The 19,921-nt window shown below is 40.5% G+C and overlaps 1 protein-coding gene across 4 annotated transcripts in view; it reads left to right on the top strand.

The window, feature by feature from the left end:
• DDX46 (DEAD-box helicase 46) overlaps positions 1-19,921 on the top strand; it is a 37,866-nt gene that overhangs the window by 1,341 nt on the left and 16,604 nt on the right. For 2 of the 4 annotated variants that reach the window (XM_079968096.1, XM_079968097.1), the window contains exons 2-14: positions 1,154-1,186; positions 2,853-3,041; positions 3,318-3,485; positions 8,224-8,320; positions 8,886-9,051; positions 10,169-10,326; positions 10,474-10,587; positions 11,805-11,970; positions 12,811-12,931; positions 13,440-13,615; positions 14,434-14,555; positions 16,435-16,513; positions 19,031-19,113. In XM_079968096.1, coding sequence (XP_079824222.1) covers positions 1,154-1,186; positions 2,853-3,041; positions 3,318-3,485; positions 8,224-8,320; positions 8,886-9,051; positions 10,169-10,326; positions 10,474-10,587; positions 11,805-11,970; positions 12,811-12,931; positions 13,440-13,615; positions 14,434-14,555; positions 16,435-16,513; positions 19,031-19,113 — 1,672 coding nt within the window. The remainder of the gene's footprint in view (positions 1-1,153; positions 1,187-2,852; positions 3,042-3,317; positions 3,486-8,223; positions 8,321-8,885; positions 9,052-10,168; positions 10,327-10,473; positions 10,588-11,804; positions 11,971-12,810; positions 12,932-13,439; positions 13,616-14,433; positions 14,556-16,434; positions 16,514-19,030; positions 19,114-19,921) is intronic. The other 2 variants (XM_079968098.1, XM_079968099.1) reach the window with 1 other exon arrangement.

Below are 19,921 nucleotides of genomic sequence, written 5' to 3' on the forward strand. Positions count from 1 at the left end.
CCACTGTGTTACTGCTGTTAATCAATATTGGGATGAAACAGATTTGCAGGTTTATGGTAGTTAGGCTGAACCGAGGCTAGCAATGAATGGTTGTAGCATACCTGAGCCAAAATAATTTGTAGAGAGAGCCTTAATAGTGACTTGGCAGATTGCGTATTTTTATTTTTCTCGGTTATATCTCATTCTTATTTTAGAGGAAGCTCAGGGCAACTTTTGTGGGGCCCACAGTAGTCTGTCAGGCACTGATCTAACCCATCCCTGCTTAACATCATTACATCCTTGGAGGCTCTTGGACTGTTCACTGAACCAGTAACAATAACACAAGGCTGCTTCTTATGATTTTTGTTGTAGTACATGGACACGGATACATAAGTAAAATTCAGTGTTGTACTATGACAAATGTTCCATCTGCACAACCATCACCAGACAGAATGATCTCCCTTCTTTCACCTGCACACTGTTCTGAAGGTTCTCCTGACTCCCCTTAAGCTAATTGGGGGGTGGGTGCAGGGGGAAGCCTCATTAGGTCAATCCCACTCTGTGAGTTTAAAATGCACATTATCCAACAAGTATGAATTGTGCATGTGTGTGTTTTTAACTGTGATCCATACTAAAAATACATACAACCAGGTGATTGTGTCTCTACCTACATGTATGTTGAAATGAAATAGTGTGTGTATTTTTATATGTATATGTTTTAATGGACAATGTGTGTATTTTGTGCTTGGGAATTCATAGCTGATTACTGACAATTCTTATAATATTTGGACCTCTGACTTTTCCAACATCCCTATGGTTTGCCCTGGAAATTACTAATACTATTGGAACAACTTCTACAGATTGGTTGTCTTGTACAGGTGAAGCCTGGCCTCAAGGCAAATGGATTCCCATATTAGCCATTTCTTAAAAGCCAATGTAATGCTTCTTGGACCAAATGGAAGAAAACTCTTGACTGGCATGGAACATGGTTTGAAGACTTATGTAATAAGCTTGTAATGACTTTCACAGTAACACATGGTTTCATGACATTAGTGAAAATCCCAGTATTGCATGGCATGAGTCTGGACCATTTATGTCACATAGTGTGAAAGGTTTCATGCTGGTTTAGTAGAAGGTTTCACCTTGCTTATCTTAATCTCTCTCATTTCCTTAGATCAACAAAGCAACAGGTGTCCAAACAAAAACAGTGAGTTACCCTATTTAAAATAATAGTTTTTGATCTCACACTTTCTAAGCTCAGATTACTATGTTAATGATTGTGTTAATAAAGTTCTCATCCTTTTTCAGTATATCTGTACGGGGCCCAATTTAGATATTCACAGGGCCCCTATTCTTTTCTAACGTCTGTGGGTTCTTCCTGCTCAAGATGAAGTGCACTTGTTGCAAAGGAAGAAAACAGTGCTGGGACCTGCCGGTTTTTCATAGTACTACAAGATACAGTTCTTTAGTTTTTCTATATTTTCAGTTCCACAAAAGGTTTTAGCAAGATATTTATTTAGGTTGCAGTGTTTTAAGTAATACTTTACTCTTTTCACCCTATGTTTGATTTTCTTGGTATGGTTTGCTTAGCAGCCTTAACTGTGTTATAGGGTGCTAGTGGCTCTTGAGAATGTTTGGCATGTATTTTGGATATTAACCCAATACTTCTAATTTATGATATATGGTAGAGGGAAAGTACAATTTTTAACATTTTGGGCATAAAAATACTACTGTTTGTACTGCATTATTTCTCTCTACCCCATCTCAAAATTAAACAATAGGCAATGCTGTCCCATTGTAATTTAGGGGCTGAGTATACAATTATCCAGAGATTGGATTGCTTGATCAAGCTGCCAACAAACGGATAAGGTTATCTTCTGTCCTAATTTATAATCTACATGACATTACAGCCCTAGAAATTAACAGTGTTAATAGTTAGTTGCCTGGAAATGGTTCAAAGGATGTTAGTTTATCATTTATTTTTGCTTTTACTCACTGTTTTATTAATTCCTAAACTGCTTTCCTTCTGTTATTGTTATGCTTCTTTGCCTTGAGCCATGCTTCCATTTGAAAAGGAAATAACTTTACATACAAAATAATAGAGCTCAAAGAACTCTACAGTGGTGCCTCGCAAGACGAAAAGAATCCGTTCCGCGATTCTCTTCGTCTAGCAGTTTTTTCGTCTTGCGAAGCAAGCCCATTGACAGCTTAGCGGATTAGCGCTATTAGCAGTCTAGCGGCTTTTAGCAATCAGCTGTTACGCGGCTTATCAGCGGAACAGCTGATAAGTGGCTTAGCGGCTTAGGAAGGGGGGGGAAGCGAAAAAAACCCGCGGGAACTCGCAAGATTTTTTCGTCTTGCGAAGCAACCCCATAGAGAAATTCATTTAGCGAAGCGCCTCCAAAATGGAAAACCCTTTCGCCTAGCGGGTTTTCCGTCTTGCGAGGCATTCGTCTTGCGGGGCACCACTGTATTATTGTCAGCCCCTCTTATGAGTTCTGAATTTTATCTTATTTAACGTACTTTTCTGTGTATAACACGCCCCGTGTATAAGACGACCCCTATTTTTTGAAACTCCAAATTGAGGGGGGGGGGTATTGCCCAGACTTATCGAGCTTTTTTTGGGGGGAATACCAACAATCACTCACCTGCCTGTAAAGTAGATTAGACTAAGAGAGACTGGCCCACACATGGCTGAGTGGGATTTGTAGCTGTGCCTCCTCAGTCCTTGTCCAGCATGTGAAGATAAGTCAAGAGCTAATTTTTAACCTTTTTAAAAGCTCTAAAGCTTGTATTCTTTGAAAACATCTGTGGTTGTGTATGCTAAACTCCAATTTTGGTGTTGTGTCTTGACCATTCTGTTGCTACCACAGGCATTATCGGAAGCGCTCCTCATCACGAGGGCGTTCTGGTAGCCGTTCTAAGAGTCGCTCTCCATCTGACAAAAGAGCAAAACGTGGAGATGATAGACGTTCTAGAAGCAGGGACAGAGAACGTAGGCGTGAAAGATCACGGAGCAGGGACAAGAGGAGATCTCGGTCACGTGATCGAAAGCGTGTGAGGTAAGCAAAGGAAAATTGAATAACTTATTAAAACATTCCTTCCCTGGGAGATACTGGGTGTTTTCTGGTGAAAGAGGTTGCTTCTAACTAGAAGATGTGTCCAGTAGGAAGTGTTCTCAGTTGGTCATTTTCCTTGAAAAGCTGTAATCATTGGTATTAATGCTTGTCCTGTTTTCTTTTTAGATTACTAATGAAATCTTTTTAGATTACTAATGAATATTTTCTACTATCTCTCTTTTTAATGATTAAACTAGAAATAATATTTTGTTTACACAGTATTACCCAAAATCTGCTTGTGCGTAGGCGTTCACGAAGCAGAGAGCGGGAACGGAGCAGAGAGAGGAGACGATCACGCAGTCGAGAGAGAAGAAGATCCAGAAGCCGAAGTAGAGGGCGACGGTCCCGATCTTCTAGCCCTGGCAAGAACAAGAAAGTAGAAAACAGGTAATTTGACATACTAATGCATGCCATTTTGTTAAATATTTGAATACTTTAATAGAATAGCTGTAATTATGGTCAACTTTCTATAGATAAGTCATAAGAAAGTTTGAACTTACTCTGGATTACCATGAATTAAGCATATACACAGAGAGGGAACTTGCCATCAGTACAGCTCGTTTGAAGATTAGGAAAAAAATCCGGGGGGGGGGGAGTGTTTCATTGTGTGTGCTGTGAAGTGGTGATGGTGACATTGGAGCATCTCTGATAATGTGATGAGGGAGTTACAGCTACCTTTTCTGTGACTTTGGGAAGGAAAAAAAACACTTTGATAAATACCAATGAGAGAAGAAGAATGTCCCTGGGTAGAGAGCAACATATAGGAAGGCATGGAGATAAGCATGGTAGAATAAAAAATAAGGAGGATTGTATTGAGTTTGTGAGGAATAGGGACAAGAGATTAAATATGAAGAAACAAGTGAGTAAATGAAGTGATTAGGGAAGAGCATTGGGGAAATATGCCTAATTGCTTCTGTATGGTATCCAGTTAATAAGTTCTTTTCTCCCTTCCCTCTGTCCTGGTGTGAACTGCAAGTAAATTTCTAATGCTTTTGCTGCAACTATTAGCGCTAGAGATGAAATGCCAAGTTTCTGAAAATTCAGAGTCTGACATTAGAAGATTAATTGTTGGGAAATACTACATTATAGAGTCCTTTCCTTTATCAAGTTTTATTACAATATTTCATTTGACTGCTTTGAAATCTGCTTCACCACCACCACAGTGCCAAAAAGGAAGAACCCCACATTTTTTAACATACGTTTGCCTCATCTGAACTTGGCATGATTGCAGCAGAAACTATCATGATAATAACAACCTTAAAATTTTGCTGAGATCCAGGACAGATGTTTTGCATTTGCCTTCTTCTTAGGTTTGACCTGCTGTTCCACTTTGGTGGACTTTCTCCTTTTAGAACTTTTATTTACCTCAGGCACTTCAGTTCTGTATTCTCTCCCTCTCCCCCCCCCCAATTCCTAAGCTGTATCCACACATTTTTAAAGGAATCCCAATAAAAATGGAAGAGCATGTATGGGCAGTGTTAATGTACACAGCATTGCAGAGAGTCAGCAAAAACACAAAACAGGAAATGTTGAGTATTGTGAGGGACATGTAATGCAGAGTACTTTTTATTTCTGGCTTCATAATGAGGAAACCATATCTTCTTGTTGAGGTTCTTAACTTGTATCCAAAAACCTCCCTTCATCCTTCCTGACAGGGGGTTGGTGTTGCATACACTCCAGTGTTGTTACCTGTACCATTATGATAAAGGTAAAGGGACCCCTGACCATTAGATCCAGTCTTGGCTCATCTCAATAAAGCGCTCATCTCATTTTATTGGCCGAGGCAGCCGGCGTACAGCTTCCGGGTCATGTGGCCAACATGACTAAGCCGCTTCTGGCGAACCAGAGCAGTGCACGGAAACGCCGTTTACCTTCCCGCCAGAGCGGTACCTATTTATCTACTTGCACTTTGACGTCCTTTCGAACTGCTAGGTTGGCAAGAGCAGGGACCGAGCAACGGGAGCTCACCCCATCGCGGGGATTCGAACTGCCGACCTTATGATTGGCAAGTCCTAGGCTCTGTTATTTAACCCACAGTGCCACCCTCGTCCCCAACCATTATGATAGGGAGCCCTTTATTTTTATTTTTCTGTAAATAATACTATGTAAGAAAATATTTAGTTCTGTTACTTGTTTGTTGAGTAGCTGCTCTTTATAGAGAGAGTTGTGTGCCTGCTCCACCTAGTGATTGATCTTGGTGCTCTCATTGCTGGGCACTGTGTTTATCTGCTGTTTCGGTATGCTGGGCTGCAAGAAAATGGCATTGGTGATTCTCTGGCCTCTCAGAAAATCAAACCATTCTTTATAACTTGTTCCTTTGGGGCCTCTGTGCTGCTATCACTACGTTTAGAAAACCTGAAGGAGTCCTCTTTGTTCTACAGATCTGCTTTCTCAAAATTAAAAACAGGTGTGTTAAATGAAAAGTATTGAGCAAGCATGTGGTCAAGGTATACAATAAAAATATGTAAGCCATTTCAGAAATATATCCATCTAGCTTTATCAACCTTATTCTAAAGTCACAAAGATAATGTCTTGAAAGTTCAGTGACATAAACTGTTGTTTAAGATAAGCATATGGTTTTTGTTAAAACCTTTCAGTGGGCTCTAAAGAGAACTTTATAAGATTTTACCAACCAAAATGATTTCTACATTTATAGCCAAGGGTTAGCACATGTTTGAATTGGATTTGTCCTTTTTGTGGGAGAAGAGGTGGGAATAATAAAAATCCATAATAAACATGATAAATGGCTTTCATATTGAAGCCAAGTCTGTCAGATTCTGAGGGAAGGTGTGTGTTTTAAAACATTCATTTTAGCCAGCAGTGACTCCTTGGAGGACACTAACACTTCCAAAGCAAGTGCTAAATCACTTAGTGAAACAAGCATTCATTTTTAGTTGATTTGCACAAGCTGTTTCCTTCAAGGAGGTGTAAAATAAACACTGGGACTATTAGTTACGAGTAGGTATTCTGGAAATTAAATTTTCAATAAGTGTTTGCTTTCAAAAAGAAAGAAAGAGAGAAAAAGAAAAAAAGAAAGAAAAGATCAAAATGGAGCCTAACACTTGGTATATGCCTATAAATTGTAAATGTCTGAAATTATGTGCATGATGAGATTAAGGCCAGGATCTAAAGAGGCAAATACAGAGCGCTGCAGACAGTTTTCTTTTTCCTTTTGAAGCCCCTTGAGTCACATGGGCATAAGAAGGGCCTGGTGGATCAGGCCATCTTGTTCAGTGTCCTGCTCTCACCGTAGCAGCCATATGCCTATGGGAAGCCCACAAGCAGGGCATGTGCAAGAGCACTCTTCCCTCCTACGGTGTCTAGTAACTGATATTCCAAAGCATACTGCCTGTAATTGTGAAGGCAAAGCATAGCCATCATGGTTAGTAGCCAATGGTTGTTTTTATTTTTTACTTCCATGAATTTGTCTAAGCTTCTTTCAGAATCATCCAAGTTGGTGGCCGTTACACCTTCCTGTGAAAGCAAATTCCATAGTTGAACTGTGTAAGGAAGACACTTTATTGTATCTTGAATATTCCAAAATTCAGCTTCATTGGGTGTTATGAGACAGAAAGAAAAACTTGTCTATCCACTTTCTTCATGATATGTATACTTTTATAAACTTCTGTCATGCCTCCTCTTACTTGCTATTTCTCTGAATTAAAAAAAAATCCAAATACTTCAACTTTTCCTTATAGGGGAGTTTTTCCATCCTCTTGATCATTTTGTTTGCCGTTTTCTGAACCCTATCCAACTCTAAATTATTCTTTTTGATGTGTGGTCACTAGAACTGTACACAATGTTCCTAATGTCTTCATACCAATAGCTTTGTGTAATGCTGTTATGATATCAGTAGTTTTATTTCCAGCTTCTTTCCTAATGATCCTTACAGCTGCCACACACTGGATCGACACCTTAATTGAACTATCCACTATAACCCCGAGGTCTCATTCCTGGTCAGTCACTGTTAGTTCAGACCCCAGGAGCATATATGTGAAATGCATCACTTTATACTTGTACTCTAGATTGCTTATGAACAAGTTAAAAAGCACTAGTGTGTGGGGCAGTGGTATGCAGTAGGGCCTTTTCAGTGGAAGCTCCTACATTTTGGAAATACCTATTTTTAGATGTGTGTCCAATGGCAGCTCTACATATATTTTGAAGGCATGCTAAGGTACAGCTTTTTACTCCAGCTTTTGGGAGTGTTTGGTTGTTTGTGATGGTATACTGGTTATGTTGAACTGAGTTTAGCTGTCATTATTTTATATTGTACTGTCTTTTTGCTGTGTAGCCAGTTCTGTGACCTTGTGGTGTAGGGCAGGTAATAAATGCACCAAATAAGTAATAAATCCTCTCCAGCCAGCATGACAGTAGTTAGGGATGATGGGGTTCTAGTCCATCAGTTTTTGGGGACTCAAGGTTGGGGGATGGTGCTTTAGATTATATTTTATGGCTGTAATGTTTTGCACATTTACTTGGGTGTGAATCCTGTTGAACATGATAGTCTTATTTTTTAATAAACAGGTTTGTATCCATCAAATTCAGCATGCTTATTGAACAAATTCTACTTGTTCAATGGAACTTCTCCCTCTTTTCCCCCTGTGTGCCCCTCCAAATCAGCTCTTAGGATTCTACAGTGCAAATCTCCTAATCTGGGAAAAGAGAGGGATGGGAATTTCTGTTGCATGAATGGAAGTCATTCTGCGAGTGCAATAACATCATTCCCAAACCTTTTGTGTTTCAGAGCACATTTAGGAAACTAAAACTATTACTTTCAGCACAAAATTCAGTATCCCACTTCATGTAAGAAAAACTGGCAGTGCTCAGAACCCCCCTCTCAGTGTGGGCAAAGCACCTGCACATATGCCAAAACAAACAGAATGCACAGGAAAGAAGCAGGCAGCTCACACCCAGCAAAAATTGAGAGAGGCAGGGGGCCTTGACAGGTGCAAAGACTGTGTTTGTGGGTGCCATGTTGGGGATTCCAGTGTTAAATAATAATTTCCCATAGTTTATTATTACTTATGTGCAATACCATTTTTGTTTCCTTCACTACACCTAAAGCTTCTTAAGGGAAGCTGACATTCACCATCAGTCATATGCAACTCTTGATACTGTCTTTCAGATCACGATCAAAAGAAAAGGTAGAAGGTGTGGAAGTTAACAAAGAAAAGAAAAAAGAGAAAGAGGACAAAGAAGAAGAAAAGGGTCAAGATGTAAATGTATGTATAGTAACTATTGAAAAGTTTCATTGTTCAATAATGGGCAGAATACTGTAGTTTATCGACTTCATAGTGTTTCTAATGCTGTATAAAGTCTTGTTTTTCTGCATGTAGCACAAACATCTGTTCTAAATCATCCTTCTGGACAGAATGTAGTGGCTCAATAGAGGACTTCTAACAAGTAGAACATAAGCTACATTTGTGTTGTGACTGTGGGCATTTACTTACTGCTGCTGTAACAACAGTTTCTTGTAATTACAGCTGTGCAGCTGGAACCTGCTTGCTTTTTCCTATGTTCTGCTGCTTATGTTTTGCTTCATTAGTGAATGAAACACAGTAGCTGTCCAAGGCACAGAATGACAGTACTTAATTCTCCAAGAATCATAGAATCATAGAGTTGGAAGAGACCACAAGGGCCATCGAGTCCAACCCCCTTGTATTATTACACATGAGTTTCCCAAGATTTTATGTTGGATGTGACTGGCAATGTCTTGCATCTCCTTTTAGAAAAACAGAGTTCATGTCAGTGATCAGTAACTGCATATGGTTGCTTTTTCTCCCTCAGAATTTCGATCAGAACAAACTAGAAGAGGAAATGAGGAAGCGAAAAGAAAGAGTAGAGAAATGGAGAGAAGAACAGCGCAAAAAAGCTATGGAAAATATAGGAGAACTAAAGAAAGAAATTGAAGAAATGAAGCAGGGGAAAAAATGGAGCTTAGAAGATGATGATGGTATTAACTTCTTATGTAACTAACTGTGGGGAGGGAAGCCTTTTTGTTGCTGTTGAACATGTGCAGATGTGGAAGATCATTTGCTGTACAATGTCATATGTACTTTACTTTTTTGCATTCAAAGTGGTTAAGGGAGAGGGGAAGATATGGGCTGCGTTTGCATGTCATGCTAAGCCCAAACCATGGCCGATAGTATGCAAATATGCAAACTCCCAAGGAGGAAATAACACCCGCTTTACTCCTTCCCAGACTTCTTAGTTTGCTGCTGTGTAGCAGCTAAGCCGAGGTTTGGTTCAGTGTGTTGTCTGAACCCAGGATCATGGTTGAGGTCTCTCCTGAACTATGATATGTAGCCAAGGTTTGCAGTTACGGGTCCTAGTTAGATAGGGGAGACATTAGCCACAATCCCATATTCGGACAACACACTAAGCCAAACCTTGGCTTAGCTGCCATCCCATGCTGGGGAGGAGCAATATAGGTGCACGCTCCTTGTTGGGAACCAGCATTTTTGCATTGTCATGATAAATCATTCATTGGTTTACAGTGATGTGCAAACCCAGGCCATTGGGTTGGGCCCATGTTAAGCTTCTGAGCCTATATGAACTGACCCAGACCCTGTGATCATCATCTGAGGTCCTGTGTGTGCCCCCTCCATGGGAGGTCCAGAGAGTGGCAACATAAGAATGGGCCTATTTTGTGGTGTATCCCTGTTTGTGGAATGCTGTCCCAAGGGCAGCTTGCCTGGTGCCTTCATTACATATCTTTAGGTACCAGGTGTAAATGTTTCTCTATAAGTAGGCCTTTGCCTGATTAAATATTCTATGGCCTCTTAAACGTGTTTGTGGGAGGGGATTTGTTTTTATTATATCTATGTATTTGTGTTCTCATTTTCTATTTTTATGTTGTGAATCGCTCTGTGATCTTTGGATGAATACAGTATACAAATATTATAATGATGATGATAAATGGATGCATGCAAGTGTTAAGAGTTTTCCAAGTTGTTTGGCAAGAAGAAACAATTTGATTCATTTGGTTATGAAAGCATGAATTGTAATTGTACAAACTTCTTGTATCTCAGAATGGTATTAAATACTGTTAAAATCTCTTTTTGCATTAGATGATGATGAAGAAACTGCAGAAGGGGAAAAGGAAGGTAATGAGATTGAAGATGAAGAACTTGATCCATTAGATGCATATATGGAAGAAGTGAAAGAAGAGGTTAAGAAGTTCAATATGAGAAGTGTAAAAGGTGGAGGTGGAGGTGGAAGTGAAAAGGTAAATCTTAAAAAATCATGTTCAGGTCTTAAAATAGTATATGTGCATTAAATCTGAAATATATGAGATCAAAACTAGTACCCTATAGGGTTTGCTAGTAGGATGGCTTGTAAAATTTCTAATGTTTATGACCTTTTCTTTTTAAAGAAATCTGGGCCAACAGTTACTAAAGTAGTAACAGTGGTGAAAACCAAAAAAGCATCTCCAGAAACAGAAAAGAAGAAAGGAGAACTTATGGTGAATGACCAAGATGCAATGGAGGTAATTACAACATGCCAAATTGTTTATTTTGCCATATGAAATCCCCTATCAAGTTTATAGATTTTAGAAAACAGTTTGTTTTAACCATGTATGTAACCCAGTTTTGTGGTGTTCACCAATCTATATGCAAAACTCTATATTTCCCACAGGAAAAACGAAGAGTTGCCATAGGCATTTTGAAATATAATGGCATTTGCCTATACTTAAGTCTTAATAGCTTCCTTTTGAGATTTATACTTTCAGAACTGCAGAGTCACTGATAATAATTAGAAGTAAGAAGGATTAGGATAAGCATCTTGCGAGGCCTTATGGTGGCAACAGAAGAGGGCAGCAATAGTAGTGGGGGCTTACGAGGCCTCGCCATGGTGGAAAGAAGTGGTGGCGGCCTGCAAATCCTCCTGACGGTAGTGGGAGGTGGTGGTAGAAGCTGTGGCAGCCTGCCTTAGCAAGGCCTTGCAGGCCACCTCTGCTTCTGCTAGCGTCTCCTGCCACCACTGCAAGGTCTCACAGGCCACTGCTGCCGCCGCCGCCATGAGAAAGGCTTGCAGGCCGTTGCCGCTTTTGCCACTGTGGCAAGGCATTGAAGGCCACTACTACTGACGCCACCTCAACAAGGCCTCGCAGGCTGCTGTCGCTGCTGCTGCCCACTGCCATGACAAGGCTTCTCAGGCTGCTGATTATTGTGCCACTGCTGCCAGGCTGCCGTGGCTACTGCCCCCCCCCCCAGTTGTTGATTTTGCCACTGCCAGGCTGCTGCTGCCTCTGCCGCCTAGAAGGCCTGCTGGCAGTCTGGCAGTCCCAGATTATTTCTTTTCACTATGACTCATCACCATACTTTGGATTGTCCTGAGTACCACCATTTGCCAAGTCCCAAACCAAAAATTTGGATGAATTTTGGCTTTCCTGATGCTGAAAGTGGCCATGAGGTGATTGATAATATCATCATTTATCAGTTTTAGACCTGTAAGTAGTAGCAGTCACTAGGACATTGTCCTGTTCGCTTCTGCATATTTCCTTATTTCAGATATTGTGATATACCATGATGTTTAGCTGGTGATATATTGCTATATTGGAAAGCAGTTATTGCCCAGCCCTAGACTGCTCTTAGTATAACTTTCAGTTAGCAAGGTAAGGTAAACATGCTCTGCAGAAAGCAGATTTTGCCTGAATATTACTTTGCCTGAATGTTTGGCTTTTGTGATTTTATAACTCAACAGTATTCTTCTGAAGAGGAGGAAGTAGATCTCCAGACTGCACTGACAGGGTACCAGACCAAACATAGGAAATTGCTGGAACCAGTGGATCATGGGAAGATTGAATATGAGCCCTACAGGAAAAACTTCTATGTTGAAGTCCCAGAGCTGGCTAAGATGACTCAGGAAGGTAATAACAACCGACAAAGTAGTAGTAACTCTAGTTTCAGAACTGTTGCATTTCAGATGACCATAGATAAAAATAGGGGGATACCTGGCATACAGTAAGCATTCACGCTTACATGGGGGCTACATTCTGGGGATTGCACTACAGTGGTGCCTCGCAAGACGAAAAGAATCCGTTCCGCGATTCTCTTCGTCTAGCGGTTTTTTCATCTTGCGAAGCAACCCTATTAGCGGATTAGCGCTATTAGCGGCTTAGCGGCTTAGAAAAAGGGAGAAAAAAGCGAAAAAAATCGCAAGACTCGCAAGACGTTTTTGTCTTGCGAAGCAAGCCCATAGGGAAATTCGTCTTGTGAAGCGCCTCGAAAAACGGAAAACCCTTTCGTCTAGCGGGTTTTTCGTCTTGCGAGGCATTCGTCTTGCGGGGCACCACTATATTTTGTATATAGTGCATATATAGCCAATTTTGTATATAGTCTAAATGCATTGGGTACAATGTTGGTGGGATTGCCAAATTCTTTTCTCCTGAACACCCACACCCTTCCCCCCCTTTTAATTTTTTTCTTTTTCTCCAAGTGCTTAAAGCTGAATGTACACAAGTTAATTACGCATAAGTTGTGGGCTTACTGTGTTAGGAAAAGAGAGTCATCAACATCTATATTAATGCATAACACTGTCTTTTGTAGTCATGCTTACAACATAGAAAGCTTATTGGAAATCTCAATATGCTTTATCAAAAACATTGCTGCAGAGGTCAATAATATCACATGTGCAGAGAATATCTTACAAGAGGGCATTGATTTATGTGGATAAGTTAATCAGTATGCTAATCTGGATTGTGTTTCAGAGGTGAATGCATATAGGCTGGAAATGGAAGGAATTATAGTCAAGGGTAAAGGATGTCCTAAGCCAATTAAAACCTGGGTACAGTGTGGTATTTCTATGAAAATCCTGAATTCCATGAAAAAGTAAGTGAACAACAGCAAAATGAAGCATGCATGTCTTGAAGTGTATATGAATTCTCCTTGTGTCTTTGCTTTCTGACTTGTGCTGTTAATAATAATAATAATAATAATAATAAATTTATTTATACCCTGCCCATCTGGCTGGGTTTCCCCAGCCACTCTGGGCGGCTTCCAACAAAACACTAAAATACAATAACCTATTAAATATTAAAAGCTTCCCTAAACAGGGCTGCCTTCAGATGTCTTCTAAAAGTTTGGTAGTTAGTTGTTTGCAGCACACAGTTACCATGTGGGTCTGTGTAAAAGAAATTATCTAACAAAGCCATGCAAATTCAAGATTTCAGGGTAGCTACAGGTAACTTAATTATTTAGTGTCACTTGTTCACTAATCATATATATGTTGTGATGTATTTTAATTTCAATTAATAATTTTGACTCTGTAAATTTTTTTTAAAAATGTGCATAATAGAACGTTCAGGTTCTTAACATACAATCTCTGATTTCCTTTAAGGCATGGCTATGAGAAGCCCACCCCTATCCAAGCCCAGGCTATACCTGCAATTATGGGTGGACGTGATTTAATTGGCATTGCTAAAACAGGAAGTGGAAAAACTATTGCTTTTCTGTTGCCCATGTTCAGGCACATCATGGATCAGAGACCACTAGAAGAAGGAGAGGGTCCAATAGGTACATGATAGCGACATTCTTTTTAATGCCATGCTGTTTGTGTGCAGGTTAATAATTAATTTAATGGATCAACCATGATCTGGAAGTGAACTATGAAAGGAAATGCCTGCTTGTGCTATATAGTTATGATTTCACTATTAAATTTGGTAACTTCTCCTTGTCAGGCGGAGGGGAAGGCAATACAGGATATGCTTTGCTTCTGTGTTGCAGGTGTTTCTTAAATGTTAATTTTTTCTAGCAGAATATGTGTGGATTAGTTTATGGAGCCATCCTCAAGTTTCCTTCCCTCCCCAATCTTTCTTCCCAAACACCGCCTCATATATATTGAGGTACTGGGTGCTACTAAGCAACTTCAGGATTTACTAAGGAAAAGCACCAGGTTGCAGTTCAAAGGAGAATGGAGCACAGCAGGAAATGTGCAGCAAAATGAGGAACAAAACTGAAACAAAATGCAAAGGATGGTTGTCTGAATGTGCCTGTAAGCCACCAAGCTAGAGCTTTGCCAATTTGTTATCTAAAAAAAGCAAGTTCGTGGCTTAATGGGAAGAAATTGGATGAAATTCATATTTACCTTGTTTCTTTACACACTTTTATATTGTACATAAAATCCTATACATCTATAAAATACCTATTACTATGACATATTAGATTTCTCTCACAAAAGAAAATTGTGTCATTCTAGAAATTGGATTTCTTTTGTGGAAGGAAATCTCGCTACCTTCTAAGCATGTGTTGGAAGTAAGGTGCTGAAAATGGTGAGATTTATTTATGAGTAAAGAGTCAGGATTTTTGTGATTACACTGCTTTGTTCTTTTCAGCTGTTATTATGACTCCTACTCGAGAGCTGGCTTTACAAATTACAAAGGAGTGTAAGAAGTTCTCAAAGACACTTGGGGTTAGAGTTGTATGTGTATATGGAGGAACAGGAATAAGTGAACAGGTACATATAAAACTTGTCTCTCTATTCATAGTGTCTTGATTTGTGTTGCTATCGGTGCAGAACTTGTTTGGAATCCTTTTTCTTTTTTTGGTTTCAAGTTGCTTCTCTGTAACAGTTGTTTAATTTAGAGAGAATACGAAGGTTACTATTTTGGTTCCATAGAGGCATGAGCTGGGCTCTGCTCTTGCAGCAGCCTTCCATGACTATTCCACACTTCACCCACCCCAAGAGGGACAGGACACCCACCGGGACGGGGTGTGTGTGTGTGTGTTCCTGTTTCTTCTCTAATGCATACATTAGCAAAGGGGGCTTTTTGCTGAAGGATTTCAAAATCACCATCTTAGTAGCTCAGTAGGTAGAACATGAGACTCTTAATCTCTGGGTCATGGGTTCAAGCAAAAGATTGGGCAAAAGATTCTTGCATTGCTTGCAGGGGTTTGGACTAGATGACCTTTGTGGTCTCTGCCAACTCTACAGATCTATGAAACTGAATATGTTCCTATTCTGGTAAAATTTTATGAACTTTCAGTTTTGTTGTTGAACCCACAGCTGTTGTTTTGACTGCAGAGTTGCTTTCACAATTTACCGTATTTTATCGCCCTATAGGACGCACTTTTCCCCCTCCAAAAATGAAGGGGAAATCTGGGTGCGTCCTATGGGGCGAATGCAGGCTTTCGCTGAAGCTTGGAGAGCGAGAGTGGTCGGTGCTTCAGGCGGGGAACTCCCACAGGGCTGTCTAGGCTACGGATAGCAGCCTGCTTCCCGGAGCACCGGGCGTGCTGAAAGCAGAGCACCCAGCGCTTCGGGAACACATCCGCAGCCTAGGCAGCCCTGCGGGAGTTCCCTGCGGGGCTCCCCACGCTACGGATAGCAGCCTGCCGCCCGGCGCGATGGGCGCCCTGAAGCAGAGCGCCCCGCGCGCCGGGCTGACATCCGCAGCATGGGGAGCCCTGCAGGAGTTCCCCGCAGGGCTCCCACGCTGCGGATAACAGCCTGCCGCCTGGCGCAAAGTGTGCCCTGAAGCAGAGCGCCCCTCGCGCCAGGCAGACATCCGCAGTGAGGGGAGCCCTGCAGGAGTTCCCCGCAGGGCTCCCCACGCTGCGGATAGCAGCCTGCCGCCCGGCGGACAGGGCGCGCTGAAGCAGAGCGCCCCGCGCGCTGGGCAGACATCAGCCAGCCCCACAAGCTCGGGGGACAGCAGGGAGGCGCAGCGCCGCCATCCGGCTGTTCCTCGACCTGGTTCGGTTTCCCCGACCTGGTTTTGGGGGGGAAATAAAGGAAAAAAATTTTTCCTCTATTTCCTCAAAAAAAAACTAGGTGCGTCCTTTGGGATGGAGAGTCCTATGGGACGAAAAATACGGTAGATAGTAATTGGGAGTTTCCCAGCTGCATATTTGGGACATTCCACACTTAATAATTCACAAGAAATGGAATGTATTGAGTCTAAACTCTGCCGCATAACAAGAGCGCAGTATTCAACTAAGTTTTATTTGGAATAGACCCATTGAAATTAATCAACATGGCTAAGTTAGCTCCATTAATTTCACTGGTTCTACAGTAAAAGCTGGATACCACCCATGGCAATTTAAATTACAATAGGTTGGATGCCGCCCTGAGCTAGCCAACTGCAGATTAATCTTTGTGGGACACCATAGCAAGTAAGGTGTTTGCAAGCATCTTACTATGTTTTGATTTGTTTTAACTGACAAAAAATGAGCCAGTCAGATGTTGCAGGGGAATAGTACCCCCCAACCTTTAATGTTTACTGCTGAGGGAATTGGTACTAAATCACTGATGAGTAGAATAAATTGCTTAAGGGTTGCTGATACTACCATAAGTGTTATATATTTTAATTTTCCTCAACTTATTTTATAACCAGATTGCTGAACTGAAAAGGGGTGCTGAAATAATCGTTTGCACACCTGGCCGCATGATTGACATGTTGGCAGCTAACAATGGTAAGAAGAGACTTTCATTTAATGATTTTCTTTAATGATAAATAAATGGAACATTTTATTCATAAATGGAATTCTGGAAGTTATGTATTTCTTGAAGCTGTGATATCAGATATCGTGAATACAGTTATAAAAATGGTTCTTTCCAATAACTTTTAGATGTGGGTCTTATAAGTGAAGGACAGTAACTCTTAAGAATTTCTTAGAACAAGTACATGCATTTTAGATTTATATATCAACTTCAAAATTGGCTTACTTAGGATTACTGTTTCTTAATTTGACATTATGCTGCCTGTCTGATGCTTGTTGACATTAATGCAACATAGTAATTAACTTTAGTTGAAGGAAATATAGCTGCACATTTCTAAATTGAAGTAAATCCACAATTCATTTTCAACAAAAACATGAAATTTCTCTCATATATCGTAAGTTTTTCGTCTCAGTACAAATCAATATACTAAACAGAGATATTGCAGCTTTAAAATGCTTTTTATTTCCGTATTGCATGCTTGTCAAATAATGTTTGATTTGCTTAAATATTGTACTTCAAAACCTCTACTAAACTGTTGACATTTGACTTCTGTGGGAAAAGTTCCTTCAAGAATTATAGAACTGGGCTTCCAAGACTTAAGTCATCAAAGGTAGGTACATCATTGCAGTTCCCAAGCAATGTACACTTTTAGGAGCTGAATAAATAATGAAAATTCTGCCAATTAAAATGGGATAATAACATATGTATTTAGTCCTGAAGAAGGAGATTTACCTTTTATCCGCTTTAAATTAGCTACCTTAAAAGCCACATTAAAACAGCTTTTCTTTAAAGCAATATCCTTGCTTCAAAATAGCTAAATTGTGTGTTCCTCCCCTTGTGTGTAACTCAGTCCAGCATCCAAATAAGTAGTTGAGAAATTCAGATCATAATTGATGATTGAGGTGGAAGTAATCTAGGGATCTGCAGAATTAAAGAATCACCTGGAAGGGAGCTTGTGGTGGAGTGCATAACCCCTATGCTGTGGAGAAAGTTCCATGCTTTCTTAGATTTTAATGTACCCCAAACTTCATGTCAGGGTTCTGCTCTTCCCATGTTCAGAGGAGGTTGGGTAGGGTTTTTCCTGCCTTACCCATTCCCTTTACAGCAGTGTTCCCCAACCTTGGGCCTCCAGCTGTTTTTGGACTACAACTCCCATCATCCCTCGCTAGCAAGACCAGTGGTCAAGGATGATGGGAATTGTGGTCCAAAAACAGCTGGAGGCCCAAGGTTGGGGAACACTGCTGTAAAGGGAATGGGTAAGGCAGGAAAAACACTGCTTTACAGCATATAGAAGCAGCAATACCTGCGGGTTTTAGACATTTCAATTCTTCCCTAGTTTTAAGCGTTTAAGGGTTTTGTTGTTAAAACTCAATCTGCTCTCATGTAATTCGGAATCACATGAGATTAGATCCTAAAATCCCAAGTGGACAGCACTACCACAAATGCAGGGTGTGTATGTGTTCTTCTGACCCCACCCCTTATTTTTTCATCCACACCCTGTGCTTCACACTGATTCATGACCCCCTAGTGTGGTGGGGGGAGGGCTTTAGATGTTGCTGCTAATGGAGGGGGGAACCCACAAATTGCATATGCAATGTGTGTAGGGCAGTGTGTTCTACTTACATATGGGGGTTCTTCAGTTCAATGATATAATGTAGAATTGCTACTGTATACAACATTTAAGTTTAGCTTCAAGTGCCTTTTGTATTGGCACTTCTGAAAGAATCTGTTGTGATTTATTTTTAAAGACAAATTCTTTGAGTTTAGACCATAAAATAAGACAAAAGACATACTATGCATAGACCCATTTGCCACTACAATTGGGGTAGCTTTTTAAAGACTGAATTATAAGTGTTAAGGTGTGTCTGAAGGTATGGGAAATGGGGCTTATACAATTCTTGTTGTTAGCTGCTGTCTAGATGATTCTCCTTATCTTCAAATCAGTGTGAGAGGTGCTGCTTCTGACGAAAAAAAACAGTGACAAAACTCTTGTCTTCTTTGTGGTTACTTTCACCCATCCTAAATATTTCAAATAAGAATCTATGTAGAAGCTTTTGTGGGGCTTCTTCAGTTAGCTCTTGAACTTTGCCTTCCACACATGCGCTGTAATCTCTAATATGTTTTTTTCTAGGTGGCGCTCACAGATAGTGGCTGATGTGGCTCGTTGCTTCACCTCAGTCTTAGTTTTATGATGTGTTTTGGTGAGGGCTGTTTTCTGAATTTTACAGGTTCTTCTGGCCCTGTACTGGTATGCAAGAGAGGAGTTTGACAAAATAATGGGCCTTGTGCATCAGTACACAATTGCCAAAATGTCAGTGGAGCAAGAGATAAGGCATTTAGCAAATTGCTTTTCTAAAATAAATATAACATTTAATGTTTGTTTAGCCAGTAGTCAGAATATGTACCATTTTATTTACATTTGCTGTTGAAGAAAAATGGCCTTTAGATTTATTCTTGTTTCTCTTTATTTTTATCTCGCCTTTTCATAGGTCGAGTGACAAATCTTCGGAGAGTGACATATGTTGTCCTTGATGAAGCTGATAGAATGTTTGACATGGGCTTTGAGCCTCAGGTGAGAATGGGAAACTACTAGACTTAGAATAATTGTATTGTAGGAGTTGGAAGAAGTTATGTGTGTCTTTTTAGTTCAGACCTTGGGCCACATTCCAACCCTCCAGGTCTTTCTATCTGGTCCTTGGAACTCTCCCTAAACCACATCCTGGCTCTGCTTTGCACCATCCTTGAGTGTTTTGCCTAGTGTCAGTTTGTCCTTGAACACTAATAATGCTACTTGCTTGGCTGGATGGAAGATAGAGAAGGATGTGTAAACAGGTGTAGAAACTAGTTTGCTGTACAAAGCAAAATTAATATTTGTTCTGCCCATCGTTACCTTTGCCCTTGCCCGTGTGGCCTCTGAAAGATGCCTAAAAGTGATTTCAGCTCCCAAGACAAAAATAGTTCTTCCATCCATTGTTTAGAACATACTTGATTAATCTGAAATGGGTGCCTGGAAAGTTCACAGGCTTGGCTGGCACATACTTAGCCCTATAGTGCTGCCTGCTCCCCAGTTCAGTAGACTATATACAAAATAGCATCAGGCAACAACAAAAGGGATGTATTTAAGAAACTCTAGAAGGCTTATGCTTGTGGCAAACTTATCAGAAAGATTAGCCACCACTAATGTAGACACTGAAGTTTCTTTCCTGTAGAATGCAGGAGGGTTGTTCTGCACTTTTTGTTGCAGAATTTGTACAGAAGTAGACCTGCAAAAATAATGCTTATAGGAGATTGTCCCATGCCCAACAGTAAACAATGTCCCCAATATTCAGTTGCTTTCCAATTACAATTTTTTTTCAGTAAATGAAAAAGCACTGAGAGCA

Source organism: Podarcis cretensis, assembly GCF_951804945.1.
Source record: "Podarcis cretensis genome assembly, chromosome: 2".
In the NCBI taxonomy this organism is placed as follows: Eukaryota; Metazoa; Chordata; class Lepidosauria; order Squamata; family Lacertidae; genus Podarcis; species Podarcis cretensis.